Raw genomic sequence first — 19,875 nt, 5'->3', positions numbered from 1 at the left:
GATATGGAGAAAACTGACTGTTTAACCCTACAACTAGTACCAAAGTGGAAAGTAACGAAAGATTGTGAAAAAGAGTCAGCTGATTCCATTTCAAGGGCCGCAACAAAACTGCTACACCAAACTGGATCGAAAAAATTGAATAACACCGAAAAGAGGCCGCACGTCCTTTGTACAAATCAATTATAATCACTACCCAAAGGACCCCACAAGCTGATTCTTTAACCCCCTTTTTACTCACAGACCATGTAGATACAAATCATTTACAGCAGAACATAAGGGCAGCTCACACGAAGACGACCAAACGTGCCGCGTGGATCGGATCATCTATTGGCAGCATCCACCACCGTGCTTTGCGTGATTTTCCTGCTTCTGTTTGAGGATGTTCCGCTTGACAACGGAAGAAGACCCTTCCTCCAGGAGACTTGGGACATCGAGAATCTGCATCATAATATATAGCAGATCATGAGTTGGTTCATGCAATGCGTAAACTAGGTTTTCAGCTGGAAAATAAGCCATCTGCGCTCTTCCACATAAACTGAAGAACAACAAGCCATCATGTTCCCCATAATGAATTTCAGCTAGCCATGTTCCTAGATGCATTAACATGCAGGTATATTTTGCACTTGCTTCGTTAGCAGTCTTTACACCTCACCAAGGATTAAATTGAGTTATGCATCAGCATGCAGAAAGAATCATACGCGAGTATGTGACAGTTAACTCTGAGAAATACAGTTTTTGTTTGATTACTTAAATTACTAGTTTAATCAGAACACAACAAATGTCACAAGCTTCGGTGTAAGTAGTGCTACAAATTATAGAATGAACATGGCAAGATTGGCAAATACATGCATTCAATTCAATATTGCAGGGCCAGGATAGAGCCACTTTGGGGCCCCATATGGCAGGACCAGGATATGAGCCCCCAAACAAGGCTTATGTGAATATTATATGGTGCTTTAAAATCCTACGGAAAGAAGCGCTCTAAGCAGATAACGTTATTGTGCCTACTATCAATCTCCAAGCATACCTTCAATGCAAGTTCTTCAAAACATTTCTCAACATTTTCTCGTGTTTTTGCACTGCTCTCGAGAAATAGACATCCAGCTTCTTCTGCAAAGGCAAGGCCTTCTTCTCTTGTGACCATTCTTTCATCATCCTGCAAGATGATGCCATCAAAATCAAAAATGAGAACTGTAGTTATTCTCCCATCAGTTCTACTTTCTAGAGCTACTAGCCTATGAATGTTAGGGGGTAAAAAGGATTAAAGAATGTTTAGATACCATACCACTACTTGTGTAGCAACAACAGGTTTATAGATTCTTAGATCAGACCACAATGTTTCCAGAAAAGCAAATAACAATCAAGTTTCAAGCAGAGATGGTACCTTGTCAACTTTGTTTCCAACAAGCATTTTTATGCAGTCTTTGTTTGTTGAGTTTGCTTCTATTTCCTTAGTCCACACATCAGCCAAATTTGAGAAACTCTCACGCTTTGTTACATCATATACTATGATGAAATATGAAGTCATTAGACCTTAAATAATTTTGAAGCACCAAAAGAACAAGATGAAGGACTGGCCTGAGAAATTCAATAGGCAAATTTTCCACTAGAAGTTATGACAATGCATTTCTACATCATTAATATAAGTGGGATTCAGATTCCATGAATGCAACAATTAGAGCATGAAAATAAGATATGGACCAAACACCTGAAAGCTCTCTAGACTGTTCACCATTAAAATATATCATAATGTATTAATGCATTGTCTATCTATCCCCAGGTATTCAGATCCCATAAATGCAACAGGTAAATGATCCATGGCCACGCAATCATTTGGAATTGTCATCCAAAGTTCAGTAAGAGATCCAATTCATAACATGATGAAAAATTACAAATACGATATGTCTTTCAATTGCAACAAACAAGATATGCTTCCCTGCAAAGTTGTGCATGGATACACGTGTTGAACATTATTTACAAAACATCATGGAGGTGATTTTTACTGCCATGAAAGGAAAACATCATACATCCCTGGACCAACGAATTTGATGAATTCATACACGGTAATCTATAACTACTGTACAGCATCAAGGCAAGATATATCATTAACATAAAGAAAGCATAAGGTACTCATTGGTGATGCATGTAAAACCCTCAACATTTAACCTAGGTTAAGATATTGCAACATCAGATGACAGACCTTATAGTGAGCTCATTTTTTTAGTCATGACTCTATGGCATATTTCAATGATATGACGTCAGGGTGACAAAAATGACACTAGTGTGATAAGACAATATATTTAAGCAATCAACTTGTAGTAAACATATTATATTACCTAGAATAATTCCCTGAGCACCTCTGTAGTAAGAACTAGTAATTGTCCTAAACCTCTCCTGGCCAGCTGCAAAGCAATGGAAGTATGGAACATAAGTTTTTTGAATATTGAAATGTCAGAAAACAACGTAACATAATTAACGCTGTTAATAGATAACTCAGAAGCCTTCAAGTTCTAGCAGTAGTACTATAGTAGATACAGGTAACATGGTGAGAGCTACTTTAGAACAAAGGAGTGGGGCTACAACAGAACTTTTAATATTGATGGAACCTAGGGTGGCAATGATTTTGGGGATGTAAGGGCTAACATTTTTTTTAGGCAGACATGGCGAAACGGCGAAAGTAGCCAGATATTTTAGGTGCAAAGCAGCACGGTGCAGCTAAAATCTGTGAATAAGAAACCCCAATGGCCATGATGTAAGGGTAGGTACGAAGAAAGAATCCAAATATATTAGCTGAAAAGCAAACTTTGATTCTCAAACCACAAACAGTAATGAGAGCAAAGAAGGGTGGAAGTGTAAAAGGTGTAGGATCAGAACTATTTAGCCACAGAGGGTGGAATGTTCAACAAGTTCTGACTCAAATACACAACTGTACGCAAAACAACTTTCTAGCATTGTGTATTCCCATCAGCAATCAGATATATAATAAGAAATACCAAATTATATGCTGCATAATCAAAGTGCATGCTTACCGGTATCCCATATTGTCAACTTTAGTTTCTTTCCACCAACTGTAAGGAACTTGATTTTAAAATCCACTCCTGGCAACAAGTGTGACACAGAAGTCAGCCGGCATGCCGTTTGATTAGATAAAAGTATGACACACCACAAGCATGCAATGCAGAAAAAACCTGAAGTGTCAATTGGACTTGCAGAGGCAGGTGTAACTGCCACCCTCAGTGGATAACAATAACATATAAGCTACAATGTTAGTTGATATTTTCTGAAACAGCAGGCTGCCAGGAAATAAGGATAGCAACTCCTATTTTAACATATGTGCACGATCAGATATTGTATAAGCTGTGGACTCTCTTTTTAATATTGACATCATGTTATACAGTTAAGATTATGAAGGATGCCCTATCCTTCTAACCTTTTTATTTGCAGGGGAAACAGGATTGTTCTTTTAAAGCATTAGTGATATAATAATAACATAGCACTGAGAGAAGGGAAAGTACAATCAGGGAGCTAATCTAACCAACATAGTTCATAACTAGTTGTTCATCTAAGCTAACTTAGCTACCAGTGAAATCACAAGGCCTAGTGCACGGTACAGCAGTAGCAGCATTGGCGATTTTTTCCAACTCCCCTCAACGGACAAGAAAGGTGGAACCATTGCAGTAACTCCCCAGTACAATCAAGAGCAGAAACCAGCTCCAACATTAAAAATGGTGGAAGTTTTTCTCACTAAACTGATCCAAGTCGCTCGTGCCCCTTAACCCGCCACCTACTTCACGCTCCTGGTCGAACCCACGGTGACACCGAAAGGGGAGAACAGGCGCACAAGGCGGATCGCCCCACGGGCTAATTTAATAGAGCTAGAGCAGCGGACTCGAATGATTAAAAAAAACAGAGGCAATAATTGAGGCGCGCTCCCAGTTTTCCTCCCGGTGCGTGTGATGGCGATGACACAGCGGAGCAAGCTTCCTGGTGAGCGAGAGAGAGACTGGCGCACGGACGGCGCCTTGATTTCTGCGTCCACAGCTAGCTTCGTTTCGTGCGCCCGGAAATCCTAGCGTTGTACCTCTGCTACGGCTACGAGCGTACGCTGGGCTCTACCGCTCTAGGTCTGGTCCTGTTCTGAGTTTTGACACAGCAGCAGCTGAGCACGCAGTCCCGCGCGGCTAGCGCTAGGCCAAATCGGAAACGACTTCGATCGGCGCGGTGGGAGTGGAGGATCGCAGGCGTGGCGGGTGATGGACGGCGTACCGATGGTCGGTGCGATGTCGTCGTCGAGGTGGGATGCGGCGACGAAGCTGACGAGGAGGCTGCTCTTGCCGACGCCCGAGTCCCCGATGAGGAGGATCTTGAAGGAGCACTCATGCCCGCCGCCGCTGCCCCCGGCCCCCGGCGACCCCATCCCCCGTTCGGCTTCCGCCCCCAACTTACCCCTCGGATTCCGCCCGATTCGGTGGTGGCGAAGCGGCGCGGAGAGGAATGCGGGGCCCCGAGGCGGCACGCAGGAGGCGTGGCGGGGGATAGAGGCGCGGGGAGCAGGCGCGGGCCGGCAGCGGGCGCCGAGGAAGGCAGGGAAGGGAGCGAGGGGGCAGCTGGGTGGACTGGTGTGTTGTCGTGCTGGCTTTGACCGAGGGGGGGGACGGCTGGTCCAGCTACTTATGGGCTTGGCGGAGCAGAGAGCGTCAGGGAAGCGGCGCGCGGAGCGCCGCTCGGGCCCGTCCGGGCGAAGCCGCCGAGTTGGCAAGGGCGCGCGGGGGGGCACAGGCCAGGCGGTTTTCGGCCGTTCTGCGGTCCGCGCGGTGCGTGGGGTGGTGGGGGTACGTGGACGACGCGTGCTCCGCCGCTGCCGGCCACGGGGACTCGGAGTTGGCTACGCTACTCCCGGTTCGGACGGAGGACACCTGGGCGAGTACGGAGTACCCGAGCTACGTAGCATGATGCGCCGGTGACGGCGACGGGATGAGGCGCGCCGGAGTTTACTAGTAGCACGGGTCTACGGCTGCGTCCCAATCACGCGACACACTCACGCACCTGGTGCCGTGCGCCCCCGGCACGTGGTCGACGCGCGTGATCGCGACGCTCGATCCGCGCCCGGCCGGCGGCCGGTCACCAGGTCCGAGCAAACAATACTGCTGGGTGCTGCTGGCTTGTAGTACGTACGCGTATTCAATCATACTACCTGTATCTGTCAGCTTAGTTCGTTATCCGGGGCATTAGATGCGATTTCGCGACTGTGTACACGCAACGGCGCTGGCGCGATTGTTATCCCTGCGGTCAGTACCACGCCATGCTCTATGGAGTATGCAGCTAACTTTACATCTCGTACACCTATATACTTGTTTGGAACGTATTGGTACAGAATCTACAACATGCGTGTGCCGTGTAATATTTCTTACTCTGCTCCCCAATTGTTTTATCATGTTCTTATCCAACTTCTTCTTTACTAAGATCGCCCATGTGTTCATTTACTAATATCACCCATATGTTATCATTTTTAAGCTATCTAACTTTTACATTGTCCCACAATTTGTTTTAATAGACATCATGTACCAATGTTACCACATATATGATGTATTAATATACCAACCACTAGTATATTTTAATAAATTTTATGAATAATAATAAATAGTATTTATATGTACCAATAAATTCCAAGTGGAAGAAATTTCATGAATAATGTTATAATATTCATATGAACCGAGGAGTTCCGGTTCAGCCTGGGCATTCGGTTTAACCGAATCGAACTGATAGGTTCTTCGGTTCTTGTAACAAATTCTGTTACCAAAGAACATGAACCGAGCAATTTTGGATTTGGTTCTTTCGGTTCGTTTTGATTATAACCAAACTGAACCCAACTGCATGCAGCTCGGCTTGCCGGAGATGAGGGGGAGACCGGCTAAGGCGAGGGGGCTCGCGCCGGTCGGGGTGGGCGCCTCCGCACCGCACCTAGGCCGGTGGCGCATGGCGCCCTGGAGCCTGGAGGGCCACCGCCAACCTCCGCACACCGCACCTGGGTGGCTGGTCGCCTCAGCCGGTGGCGCGTGGCGCCCTAGAGAGGGCGCCCACCCGGCGGCTCTGGCAGGTGGCAGTGCAGCCTAGCAGAGTGGCAGGCAGCAGTGCCGGATCAGGAGGTGGGTGTGCGTCGCGTGCGGGTGCGGCGGGCGGTGGTTAGGAGAGTGAGAGCAAGACGGTGGGGGTGCTGGGGCGAAGGAGTAGCTAGGTGTGAATAAGGTAAGTAGGCAGCCAGGCAACTCGCCTTATATACCTAGGGTTTCTCGGAAGGGTTATTAGACTGGGCTGGCATTTTTTGTGTTATTGGGCCTATGTTTTGGGTACTTTGGGTACCCGAGGTCCAGAGCTGAATAAACCGATATTAATTCGGTTCTTTAAAACTAGGAACCGAACCAGTGACTGAATTATTTGGTTTCAGGTATTTCGGTTCGGTTTTAGGATATTTTGATTCGGTTCTCGGTTCTTCATTAACTTGCCTAGAACGAGTTCTAGTTGAAATTCACTTATGTACAACCGACATAATTCAAATGATTTTGAAATGCTTCCCAACGGATCCGTCCAGGACATCCATATCATATCCTCAACTATGTATAGCACGGAACCCCAAAATACATATGCATATGACGTGGCAGAAAGTTTTGTACACCGGGATATAAATCAAACGAGGGTAGGTATAGCACACATCCCGATACAGGATGGACGGATCTGATAACACCTCTCATAGCTGCAAGGTGTATAGAATCTTAGTTTATCGGAGACGAGTGTACTTCCAGGTGAACCCATAATAAATACTATGGGTTGCTCTCACAAATCACAATGCAACAAAAACAGTAGTAAAACACACTACGGTTGTCAGGGGGTGCCACTGCCAGTTCGACTAGGGCTCCGTTTGGTCGGCTTTTTGGCACTGGCCGGAAAAGCCTGACCAAACGGGGCAGACCAGGCCTCCAGCTTTGTCCAAAAGCAGTTTCTTCGTAATAGAAATCTTGCATCCGGCCCAACGGTGCTTTCAGCGGCTGTGGGGGAGAACTTTGTAAAATTTACCCGCGCCTGCCACTCGTAACTGGATATCGGTTCTCGATTCCCCACCCGACGAAAAAGAACTCTGCGTGCGCACCTAGCGAGCTCCGCCGCCGACCACCATGCGAGTGACACCGAGGGTTGGGCTCGAGGTCACCAGCGGCAGCTCGATGCGGTGGTTAGCCAGCCGCGGCGGGGGTTGGAGGAATCGGTCGGGGAGGGCGCGGCCGTAGCAGATTTGACCGGCGGTGGAGCCCTGCTTTGGTCGGCAATGGCTTCTTCGGCGACCCCTCCCTCCCTTCTCCGGCGACCCTCCCTCCCTCCCTTCTCCGGCACGGGCGGGCGCGGGCGTCGGCGCGATGCGCGAGCGCGGAGCAGACCACGCGGCGGTTGTCTGAGCGCGGAGATGAGCCTGCGCGTGAGGTGCCGCGCCGATTGGGATGGGGAGTAGCCATGGGCGGAGGGCCCAATGTGGCCCAGTATTGCTTGGGCAATACCTTGGCCTAGTCCAAGAAGGGTAGCACTTAGCAGGGCTTAAAAAAAAGAACTTACCTGCTCGCACGCCGCCCCGTCGCCTGCACGCCGCCTCCGCCCGCACGCCGCCAGGCGCCCAGGCCGCCTCCGCCCATCCGCTCGCACGCCACCACGCGCCCAAGCCACCGTCGCCCGTCCGCCCGCACGCCGCAGGGCGCCACCGCCCATGCGCCCGCACGCCACCAGCCGCCAGGGCGCCGCCGCCCGTGCGCCCGCACGCTGCCAAGCGCCCAGGCCGCCGTCGCCCGTCCCAGATCCGGAGATCCCCCGTTCGGCTGTTCCCATGTCCGGAAACAACCAGAACCAGGGGAGGGGAATTGGCCAAAGAACCAGAGGTATATTTACCATTTGCCAGCAATTGTTGATTCCATTCCATGGGTTTGATTTCGGATTTGCTGTAATGTCTAATACATATTGTTGTTTGATTACAGGGATTTACAGCTATTTTACTTGCAGTGGAGTAACATTGATTACAAGGATTTCTTTGAGTATGTAACATTGATTGTGAGTAGCACTAGTGTTTCTTGCAAAAGGAAGGATTTATTGTTGCATAAGCATCGCTTGAATCTCTTATCTAAGTTGGAGAGTGGAGAAATTTCATCAGGGAGAGGCAAACAACAAGCAACAACATTGTCAAGACCCGGAGATACAAGATGGGGATCTCGTTATAAGACTTTGCTTCGTATTGAATCAATGTGGGATTCAGTAATAGAAGTCTTAGAAATTGTGCATCAAGATGAGCGCAATCCATCTGGTGCAGGTGGCTTTGTTGGAAAAATAGAGTATTTCAGCTTTGTGTTTATGATGAAGATGATATTGCAAATCCTCTGTATCACAAATGAGCTTTCTCTTCTCTTGCAGAGGAAGGATCAAAACGTTGTCCAAGCTATGTCATTGGTTGTGGATGTGAGAACACGTTTGATTAATTTGAGAAGTGAGGGTTGGGAGCCATTGTTGGAAGAAACCAAAACATTTTGCCTTGCAAATGATATTCCAATACCAAATATGTGTGATGCTGTGCCACGGTTTAGCCGATCAAGGAAAGGTGGGAGAAATAATATCACTCAAGAATATTTTTATCGTGTGGATACCTTCCATGCTGCTATAGATTCTATCACCACAGAGTTTGATCATCGCTTTAATGAGCTATCTTCAGAGTTGCTTGTGTGTTTTCCTTGCCTTGATCCAAAAAATTTATTCTCTAAGTTTGATGTGGAGAAGCTTGCTCGGATTGCAGGTATCTATCATGAGGATTTCTCTTTTGATGACCCCAAGACTATAAAAGATCAACTAAGAACTTTCATTATTCATATGCGAAGAGTTGAAGAATTTAAGGCTTGTTATGATCTTGCGAGTCTATCAAAAACAATGGTTCAACTTGAGAGACATATTGTGTTTTCATTGGTCTATCGTCTCATTGAGTTGGCATTGTTGTTACCAGTGGCAACCGCAACGGTTGAAAGGGCCTTCTCGGCTATGAAAATTATTAAGACTGATTGCGCAACAAGATGACCGATGGATGGTTGAATGACTTGATGGTGTGCTATATAAAGAGAAATATTCAAAGGACTTAATCTTCAACAAATTAAAAAGGTATTTCAAAATAAGAAAACTAGACAAATGCAATTGCCTAGGTCTTCTAGACCTAGACGTAACTAGAGGTATTTTTTATTTCACAAGTTTAACATTTTTTTTAGATTTCACTGGACAAATGCAATTGCCTAACTCATATTTATTTATTTTTCAGATTTAAGAGCTATGTAGCCTAATGTAAATGGATAATGATCACGATGATCTCTTTATAAGGTATTTTCCACTTTCATTGTATATTTTTTTATATTAGTTTGGTCTAGATTGTGTTGTAAATTTTATCCTCTTCGCGTTAGCAATACCTTAATTTCGTCGCGTCCTCCACCGCTGGGAGCAGCGTTGGGCTGGCTCGGAGGGATCCTGTCTTTTCTCGGCCGTCCCGTGCCCCTGTCCGCCGGCACCCCTGTCGGCATCATCGAGCTTCCCCATGGCCGCCCCATCGAGCTCAACCTGCCATGGCTGCTCCTTCCCAAAATCAGCCGCCATCTCAATATATTTGACCCAAAATTCCGCATCAAATGGTTGCTCCATAGCCCGAGATTCGATTCCCCCACTTCCTAGGCCCTATCTCTCCCTCCCCCCATGCCGATTTGAGGTCCCAAGGTCGTCAATGGCGCCTGGTAGGGAGGAAGAAAGCATTGAAATATGCTTTTGCAAAAAAAAAACCCTCACAATAGTTTGTACTTAATCATAGTATTTTTGTGTCTTAATATTTGTCCGAAAACCCCCAACACTTTATACAATTTTAACCTTTTCATAGTTGACAGCCCGTAGCAGCTTCGTCAACTAAATGCCTTTTAGCATTTCCACAATTCACACCTTATGGTAGTTTTTTCATAGCTCATAGCTCCTAACAACTTTTTCTTTACAGCCACAGTCCAACCAAATACACCTAAAGTGCTGCGTAACAACTAATATCAAGCGATTGAGGAAAAAAAGAGCTCGACCGGCTTTTTCTTTGTTATTGGTGAACAGGGAGGAGGAGCCATGATACCATGCCATGATGGACAATGCGTCACAGGAGGGATGATTTGGAAAGAGAAAGGCGCCCCGTTTCGTTGGGCGATCATTTTCGGCTCATCAAATCGGATTGATCCGGCAGCGGTGGTTCTGCCGCCGTGCGTGCGCGGTCGAGGCCCCATCATCCAGCACCAACGCCACCGCTCCACCGTTGGCCGGATTGGTCGTGGCAGTGTACCGCAAGTGGCTGACAAGAAAACAAAAACAAGTGCCGCCGCAAACTGCACAATGATCAGCTGTGCAAAGTTGCCATCTCTATTCTTCTTTTGAAACAGCTGTGGAGAAAAAAAACCAAAAGAGAGGGGGAAAACTGAAGAGTTTTTTTAAAAAGGGGATTAAAAAAAATTAAAATTCGAAAAAGGGGTGCCAGTTGGGAAAATTTAGAGAAATGGGTGCCTCCCGCCCGCTGAACGGGCGGGACGTGTGGGGCCGGGCACTTCCCGCCCACCCAGCGGGCGGGAGGTCCCCCGAGGGCCTCTTCGCAAATAATTTCTTCGCGAAGAGGTCCCTCGGAGGGCATCCCGCCCAACCAAAGGGCAGGATTTTGTGCTGAGGGGCATCCCGCCCTTTGGACGGGCGGGAGGTCCCCCACCGGCTATATAAGCCCCAACCAGCCCCGAAAATTCTATTTTATCCAGCAAAAATCAGAAAAAAGAGAAAGAGAGGAGAGGAAGAGAGAAGAGGAAGCGGCGAAGCCCTGTCCACACGTCAATTTGGAGATATATTCTCATTCTAGCCGTATAAGTATTTAAAAATAACTATAATTTAGGAAATATTTCTTAGAGTAGTTATGTTTTGAATAGTTTTTAGCATTTTCATTTGTTTTAGTATAATTTATAGTCTGAATAGTTTAGAATCTGTAAAATATAATCTGAGAGTCGCTGAAATTTAGGATCGTCGTTCGTTGTGTATTAATATGCAGTATAACTAGTTTATTAATGATTGACAGATATGTAATCAGATTGGACACACGTATAAACATTGTCCAACCAATGATGCTGGCCCCAGTTCTGCTGAAGCTGGCCCTACAGGTGATGCTACAGATGGAAGACCTCCGGTTGCATCAAGGAGTGGGAGACGTCACCGATCGAGTGCTAGTACGTCATCAGGCATCATTTAGTTGTAATTTTATTTGAACGTTGTTTACTCATATGTAATATTTGCCGTGTTGAGATTGTATCGGACCTGGATGCGTATTCGTAATATTTGCCGCATTGACTGAAGACAGAATATTTGGATTCATGTATTTGTAATATTTGTAATGTTTGTTATCATATTGTTTTATTTTTAATGGCTTCATGTATTGTACTATCGTAATATTTAGATTCTACTTTGCAAAACGTTATCATTTAATTATCTTCGTACGAGTTTTAGATACCGTAATCTTTTTCGTAAAATTTAATTAAAATTTTATATGCATACACAAGAGTATGACGAATAAATTTTGTATTTGAAAAAAGTCTGAATTTCAAATAGTTTCTGAAATATAAATTCTAAGAAAAAGTGTAACAGAAAACATAGGGAGAGAGAGAGAGAGAGCGTTGGGCTGCGCACGTGGGTTGGTTTTATTGGAGGCACTTGTTTGAGCTTGCTTTCATTTTCAGCGCTTTCATTGTCTCGTGAAAAAAAATAAAGGCTGAGTGAGGCCTCCCGCCCACTGGCCGGGCGGGAGGCCTCCCGCCCACTGGTCGGGCGGGAGGCCGGCTTCAGGGATCTTTTCGCGAATGAGAAACTTTTTTTATTCGTGAAGAGGCTCCTGGAAATTTTTTTGGAGCCTCCCGCCCGATGGTTGGGCGGGATGTCCATTTCCGCCCGTTCAAAGGGCGGGAGGTACCTATTTTCCTAATTTCTCCCATCCGGCTCCCCTTTTTCGAATTTTATTTTTTTTATCCCCTTTTTTAAAAAAAGTCGAAAACTGAATCCTCAGAGAAGCAGCTGTGGAGTGCATAAAGTTTCGAGTCAACTGCTCGGCCCATTCTTTGGTAGGTATGGTTCGGCCCGTATATTCATGGGCTGCCGCGGACAGCGCCATGCCCAGATTCATTCTATTTCCGCTTGCTTCTGAAACGATCAAATTTCTGAGAACCACGCCAGTCCTCCAGAAAAACAAATGAAGAAGGTAGAGAGCTAGTTATACTGAACTGCTTGGCATTCATATTCCTGTAAAATCCCCAATTTCTGTTTTGTACACGGTCATGGCCTAGAAGAGGCTCATGTAATTCAATTCACTTGCTCCAGCAGTGAGCCATAGCAAATACAGTGAGGCTATTGGCAGTCGGCACGCGGTGATTCTCTGAACATGCAAGCGTCCGGTTCCAACAGTGTCTCTCCTAGTCCTCTCCTGCTGTGCTGCAGCCAGCGCGCCTTCCCGGCAGGAACCGCGGGAACAGCAGCGCGCTACAGCTGCATCCTCGACCATGATGTCGCTGGTGATGGACTGACATGGACGCTTCGGGCTTCGACTGAACCGAACCTCCTCGACTTCTGTGCCGTCGTGGCCTCTGCTCAGCGCGCCCTCGTCTCCCGGGTGTTGTAGGAGCTGCACCCGGGGCACTTCTGCCCCAGCACGTGGAACCGCACGCTCGACGTCGCGCTGCAGTCGTTGCACAGGATCCACACCTGCAGTCAGTCGTCACAGCCGCGTTCAGCTTCAGCAATCGGCATACAATGTGATGGAGCGATTTCAGAGATAGAGAGCATCCGGTCTGCTGCTTACCATCTTCGTCAGGTAGATCTCAGGCATCGGCGTCGCCGCGACCTCCTCGTCGAGCTTCCGCCACGTGTCGGTCATGTCGCAGGCGGACCTCGAGCACACAGGGCACGAGAAGCTGCGAAGATCAAAGTCAAAAGGGCTTGAGATCATTGCAGGCATAGGTCGTCAGGTGAAGTTGTCTCTGAAGGACGCGAGGAGCTTACTGATGGTGCGCTCTCATCTCGTTCATGCACTCCAGATGAATCGTGTGCCCGCACTGCAGCACGCTGATGTCCTTCGTGGAGTCGAACAGATACTGTGAAGGAAGATAAGATGAAATTTTCTCAAGATCACGAACTGCAGAGTTCAGAATGATTTTTTTTCTTAGAATCATAGAGTGAACACACAGGCCACTCACCTCAAAGCAGACAGGGCAGTTGTGATGCATTGCTCTTTCCACGCAGCGGTGAGAGTCCTTTAAGACGTTGCTGTAGCAACACCCTGTCAGATTACAACAAGGGAAACAGGGGAGTTGGTGAAATCCTTGTGGCGAAACAGGTAACAGTATGAACAGAGTATTAGCAGAAATGATTCCACGCAGGAAATTACCGCATTTGTCGCAGTGAAAGAAGTTATCTGCACCACCAGTTCTGAAAAAAAATATAAATAGCAAATGTTTCAGAATTTTGAGCATAGCCGTAAGTATTTTTGGACAAAAACATAGCTCTGAATTTGGTACTTGCCTGCATATGCCACATCCATCACAGTGGTATTGGCCCTTTGATAGCTGGAACATAGCAGTATGTCTATCAGATTGGGAAGCATGGTTTTTTTTTACGAAGTATAGCACGACTATTTCCATATCTAAAGCCTATTAATATGTCAGGAGGAACTAAAAAAAGTCCTTACATCATCGTCGAAGAATTTGCATATTTCACAGAAGTACTCCCCCATGCAGGCCCCACAGTTAGAACAATTCTGTTGCACCTGTCAAAGCAAATGAACATTTTTCATGCAACTAGTACAACCAAAAGATACATTTTCTCAAAGCACAACTGTAGTAGGTTTTGGTTAGACAACTTACATCCTGTTCTTCAGAGCAGAGAGTGCAGATCACCTGTAGAATAGTTTCAGTAAGTCCACAGTATAAGGGGAACCGAATTCAGGTGAGTTTAGTGGCAAAAGGAAACAGCCACTGAAATAGTTGTATGATGCATGCTATGTCTATGTGACTCATATTTAATTATTGTCTTTAAATAAAATAAAAAGGAGAATAATATTCCATCTGTCCAAATAATCTATATGTATTATCAGAAAACTGTTCGAAATGGCCACCGAATTTGTTACTGTATGGAAATGGGATAGGACATTTATCGCCAGAATTCGAATTCTTTAGCCAATCTTTTATTTTTTAGGAAAGCAATCGTATGTGCGATGTGGACCTCATATACACTCTAGGCTTCAAAAAAAGAATCAAATATGATTGCTTTATTCCTATCTTTCTTTTAGAGAAGTCACCCCTACCTATTTTCATTAAATAAATCAAAAGAAAGAGTGTGAAGGATTGCATTTGCAAATCGATAGCTAATCCACTGCTATTAATCCAGGACAACTGTTGGCCACATCACTTGGTCTGGATAAGGTAATGCAGCAGCAATCATATTCAGGTCCTCAATTATGCAGTACTCAATCAGCTGAGTGCAGTTAACTCCTTTCAACTTGATGGTGAAATATGCCTTTGTCCTCTCTCCCTTCCTTGCTCCTCCTTTTTCACTATCCCCCAGCCGCCTTCCTTCTAATGGCACTCTTGCATGGGCTTAAAAAATCTTGTGGACCACAGTGCCCGCCGGCCACTAGGTGCCGGTCAGGTTGCAGCAGAAGTGGCCAATATTTTAGAGACAAGTGGAGCGTTCAACGGAAATATCAAGAAGGAACGATTCCCTAGAGCACTAACCTATGTGGCCTTATCTGATTCTTTTTTTTGAAAGACTCCTTATCTGAAAAATGGGTGAGAAAAATCTTGGGATCCATGGAGATATCAACAAGCTACTGTGCTGACATTATCTGAAGAAAGGGGAGAGAAAAAAAATCTGAGGACGGGCTGCTTTGGATTGAAGAGGCAACGGTTTCTTTGGATATTGGCATTGGACAAGAAGCGTTGGATTTCCCAAAGAGGAAAGAAACATGATTGTGCATGATGAGGCCAAAATTCAGAACAACTTCAAAAAAGGAAAGACAGAGCAAATGAATACTCCCTCATCCCAAAAATATAAGCCTAAATTCAGAAGAACATGAAAGAAAAGAAGGAGGTAATGATGAAAACTGAAGCACAAGATTAGCGAAGGAGCACCGACCTTTTTTATTTCGTGACGAGGGATCTCGTGCCGGTCGCGCGGGTCGACCTCGAGCGAGTTCTGCGGCAGAGAGCAAATCCCAAGGTTTCAGAGTTTTTTCTTTCTTTCTTTCTTTTTTTAAAAAAAAATCGTCTCCGAAGCCAAAGCGACAGAAGAAGCACGGTTGGATGCAGAGCGGATAGGGGGAAACGAACGAAATCGACCAATCAAAATGGGGTGGACCTTGGCGTCGTTGTGGCAATGGCGGCAGCCGAAGACCTCGCCGCAGCAGGGCGCCACGACCCGGCACCCACGCCTGTAATGCTCGCAGCTTCGGTCCCTGGAAGAAACAGAGCAGACAAGGTTATTTTACTACACCTTCTGCAACAAAAATGCTCTCTCGATGGATCCATGGAATCGAGTTAAATCGCCCTTGCTTGCTCGCTTACCCGTGCTGCTCCGTCCCGGAATCCATCCGGACGCGCCTCGCCGCCGCCGGTCTGGTTCCTTCCTCCGCGCCGGAGGAAAGCTGCGCCGCGGCGATGGCGAGAGCCGGAAGCCGCTCGTGGCAGCGGAAGCCCGGTCCGGGAGACGCTCCCGCCCGCCCGTCCGAGCAGAGCGCGCGGCGACAACGGGTGCTCGAGGAGAGCCGTGAGGGCGCGCCCCGCGCGGGCCGGCCCGTTTTATAGTTGAGGGCCTGGACCCTGGTGGTGCCTGCCGCGACGGCAGGGGCGGCCGCACGCGCCACGCGCGGGCGCGTCGCGTGGACGGACGGGCACACCTCGTTTTCGGCGCCTCGGCTCACGGAGTGCGTTTGTTCACCGAGTTCCTCTGCAAAATTAGGGATGGGAAGGTGAATGCGGATATTCGAAATATTCGATATTCGTATCTATTTAAATATTAATATAAATATTCGTAATCGAGATAAAGTGGATATATTCAAATCTAATTTTTATTATTATTTTTTATCCAATTCTATATCTACTATTCGTATCCGTTTCCAGTAATACTATTTAAAAAAATTATATTTATTTACTATAACCAATATTATTAATTTTTATAATAAAATTATAAGAAGATTAAGTTTACTCGTAAATATTCATATTTTATCTATTTATGGTTGCAATTATCTAATTTTATTTTTTATATATATTTATTTATTAAAATATTTATTGATAATTAAGCTATTTCTAAGAAGCTATCTTTGTTATATTGTCATACTTTAGTATGTACATATAATGATTTTATAGTTTAAAACTACCAATAAAGAAAATAGCTAAATGGTATCCTATATATTGAGTAAATATCCAAATTTGAATTCTAATTTGAGGTATTCATTTTGCATTCGTATTCGAGAACATTCGATTTCGTATTCATATTCGAGTTAAAATATGGTAACAAATGCAATTCGAATCCGATTTCCGTACGTATGGGTACCCCTTCCATCCTTCGGCAAAATCACAGCCTCGGAAAAGAAGGCAAGTGGGACGGCGGCCTGGTTCGGCGCACCTGTGGGCTGGGAAACGGTCACTCACAGCTGCCGCCGGGTTGAATCGGAGGCGTTGACGGCGTCAGCAGAGAGAGAATGAATAGGAGTACTCGTAATCATGCAAGCTGATGGTGGGCGGATTGACAGCGGCGGCGGCCCACGGGATGCCAGGCTGACGCCGGACGCGGTTCGGCACCGCAAGTCGGCTGGCGGATGGGGGGACGGGCCCGGGGCGGCGTGGGACGTCAAGCAACTGATCAGGCCGCCAGCTCGGCCGCGAGGCTTATCGATATCCCATCCCCTCCCTCCCGTCGCGTGTGGACCAGCGGATGGATCGGCTTGGTTCGAGTTCTTTTCTGGCATGCATGCATGTGAGAGTTCCGCTCCGTTGTCTTGCGTTCCCTTTCGACTCGAGGAGATCATAGGCAGCGAGTGACATCTCCTGGATCTATCCAAAGTGAGAAAAAGGTTCGCAGAGTCTATCCGGAATGTGCCTTGGCGAGAAGGAATACCTTTTCTTTTTAATGGCCGGTATTTCCAAAGCTGAGGAAAAATAATGCCTTTCGATGAGTTCAAGATCAGAAGAAAAAATAACCGTCACCATTGTTATCCCCGTCGATGGCCTGATTTTTTTTAAACAACAGGGGGGTTAAGGTTAACTGAGCGCACTTAAAACATTCTTGTTCTAATGGGGTTACAAGACCGGCAGCTGCCGTCATCTTCAGAGGACTAATCAATGCAAGGAGCACTCACTCACCTGGCACGGGATAACACCAAGCATGATGAATTGATGACCGTGCCTGATTGAGTCTAACTGTGATCATGGAAATCTGCTTTGCTCATGTACGTGACACGTTAGGCTGTCCGGTTGGAGGTTAATGACAACGATTAATTCGTGACGATGGATCCCACAGTCACTGACAAAGATTTTAGGATCTAACCAGTGATATTTGAGAGATTTTCTTTTAAAAAAAATCCCCCAACTAAATTCACATAGTACAATTACCATGCGGCATAAGCTATAATAGTTTTACAGGATTCTACTTCTCGTTTCAAATTATAGGTTATTTTAGTAAATTTAGATATTTAGTTTATTTATATACGTAGATATAGTGTATATCTAGATGAATAATAAAAATTATTTATCTTAAAATTTCAAACAATCCATATTTTTGAACCGAAGGAGTAGGCATCAAGTTGGTTTAATTGGTTGAGAAACTATAATAACTGGATTTAAGCTTCCATCTTCAAGGTGTTGGAATATTTGGGCTAGGCCCATTTATTTGAATGACAAAGTAAGAATTAATAGGCCCACGAGTTAATGCTAGAGAGTTATGATATGGTTAATACCGTGTGGATAATTGAAGAGAGTAATGACTGGGTTGTAAATGGTGATTAAAATAGAGAATTGACTGGTAAATGGTGTGACCTAATGGCCATTGTTGTGTCCAGATTTCTCTCCTATCATATGTATAAGGAGTCAGCCTCCTCTCATTCAAGTTGGCTGAACACTTTGCTATTCATGCCGAGGAGACCTCTCCCCCTCTTCTTCCCTTTTTCTGTTGTTAACATCCTCATCACTAGTGCTGTGCGCACAGTTCTGACGAGAGTAAACCTCCGTGAAAGTGCATTTGGTCCCCTAAGCGGGTTTTGGTGTTGATAACATACAAAATTAAGGACCTAATGAGTTTATCGAGTTTTGGACAGGTTAAGATTCAATTAAATAAAAAAAGCCAAATTTGCTTAAAGGATGGTGTTGGACTTAAAGGAAGATCTTTACTTATTTTATATTTTGAGTTTGAGTTTAGGAAACACCGTACTATTAAGAGGGATGCGAATGGATAGCATAAAGGTATCAAAGTACTTATTTGATATGTTGACCATCAAGAAGAGACACAAAATCACACACTTATGCACCTAGTTTTCTATCTGTTTCAGTGTGTGTCGGAAGTTCGAACCCTAGATTGGAAATTCCGACACTTGTCGGAAGAATCCAGTTTCTTCCGACAAGGGGTCCTCGGCCAGCTGTTTTAATATTGTCGGAAGTTCCGACCCTGTGTCGGAAGTTCCGACAATCACTTAACCAATGCACTAACGGCTAGTTTTTGGAGCTTGGATATTTACACCCCCTAAGCCCCCTTCACTTGCTGCTAATCTAACCCGAGATAAAGAACTTCAAGAGCATTTACTACTCCTCCCCAATTCCTCATTGAGCCAATCCTTTAGTTGATTTTAGCTAGGGCTTGAGTGAGAGTAAGATTGAGGTGTGAGACTTAACTTTTTAAGTGAAAGGGCAACCAAGTTCATCTCAAGAGCACTTGAACCATCTTCATCCTTTGATTCATGTTGGTTACTCTTGAAACTTGCTTCTAGACGGTTTGGTGTTGCCCGTAGAGCGTCCTCTCGTATGTGCGCCCCGGGAAGTTTGTATTACCGTATCCTTTGTGGATTTCATAGTAAGTGTTTCAATCCTCCTTTGTGGTTGATTGAGCGAGGTAAAGGGTTAGTGAAAGACCCGGCTCTTTGTGAGCTCCTCAACACAACAGAGACGTAGCTTTATTAGTGGAAGTAAACTTCGGAAACAAATCTCTTGTGTCTTGTGGTTATTGCATTTATTTAGTTTCTATTGACCTAAAGTTTGTTTTTTGCCGATCTACGTACTCGAGTTGCTGTGAGATCATCTGCAGAAGTCTCTTTGCAAAGATCATCTGCAGAAGTCTCTTAGTATCATTATGCAACTTTTGATTCAGTCAGGTTCTGTAGTTTCAAGTTTAACTTTGAATTTCATATAAAAATTTTAGTTTTGTCGGAAGTTCTGATCCAGTGTCCGAAGTTCCAATATATTTAATTCCTGCGAAGAATTTTTTAGATTTTTCAGGTATGGCTATTCACCCCCCCCCCCTCTAGGTATCACTAGGATCTTTTCACTCCGAAACCCTACACACTAAAGGTCCTGCACGGGATAGCGGACAATCAGAATTTTGGGAAGCGTTTTCACGTGACTGCTCACCTTCTCCCATTCGACTACATCCCCTTCAAGCCATACGACTACTTCTTGAAGTTGTGCGACTATTTCCTCAAGACATAGTGCTCCAATCGACTACATCCTCCAGCTGAACGACTACTTCGTCCTCGAACTGTATGACTTCTTCGTCATTGAACTGTACGAC

The 19,875-nt window shown here is 45.5% G+C and overlaps 2 protein-coding genes across 3 annotated transcripts; both read right to left on the bottom strand.

The window, feature by feature from the left end:
• Positions 1–62: 62 nt before the first annotated feature.
• LOC112872844 (ras-related protein RABC2a-like) lies at positions 63–9,702 on the bottom strand. The gene is made up of 7 exons (XM_025935883.1): positions 9,573–9,702; positions 4,267–4,800; positions 3,030–3,098; positions 2,337–2,402; positions 1,385–1,506; positions 1,028–1,156; positions 63–438 (listed from the first exon to the last, which is right to left on the bottom strand). The coding sequence occupies exons 1-7, from the start codon at positions 9,700–9,702 to the stop codon at positions 325–327; spliced, it is 1,164 nt and encodes a 387-aa protein (XP_025791668.1). The 3' UTR covers positions 63–324.
• Positions 9,703–12,322: 2,620 nt separating this feature from the next.
• LOC112875722 (E3 ubiquitin-protein ligase RZFP34-like) lies at positions 12,323–15,862 on the bottom strand. Of its 2 annotated transcripts, none has more exons than XM_025939673.1 (11): positions 15,666–15,862; positions 15,460–15,547; positions 15,238–15,297; positions 13,968–14,000; positions 13,793–13,870; positions 13,627–13,670; positions 13,493–13,533; positions 13,302–13,384; positions 13,108–13,199; positions 12,908–13,019; positions 12,323–12,810 (listed from the first exon to the last, which is right to left on the bottom strand). In XM_025939673.1, the coding sequence occupies exons 1-11, from the start codon at positions 15,689–15,691 to the stop codon at positions 12,697–12,699; spliced, it is 771 nt and encodes a 256-aa protein (XP_025795458.1). In that variant the 5' UTR covers positions 15,692–15,862; the 3' UTR covers positions 12,323–12,696. The 2 variants fall into 2 exon arrangements, with proteins under 2 accessions (XP_025795458.1, XP_025795457.1); XM_025939672.1 differs by having other exon boundaries at positions 15,460–15,556; positions 15,666–15,840.
• Positions 15,863–19,875: the final 4,013 nt, after the last annotated feature.

The sequence above is a fragment of the Panicum hallii genome, chromosome 9 (assembly GCF_002211085.1).
Source record: "Panicum hallii strain FIL2 chromosome 9, PHallii_v3.1, whole genome shotgun sequence".
Lineage (NCBI taxonomy): Eukaryota > Viridiplantae > Streptophyta > Magnoliopsida > Poales > Poaceae > Panicum > Panicum hallii.
The sequence above is the reverse complement of the archived record's forward strand: the minus strand, read 5'-3'. Positions and strand labels throughout refer to the sequence as shown.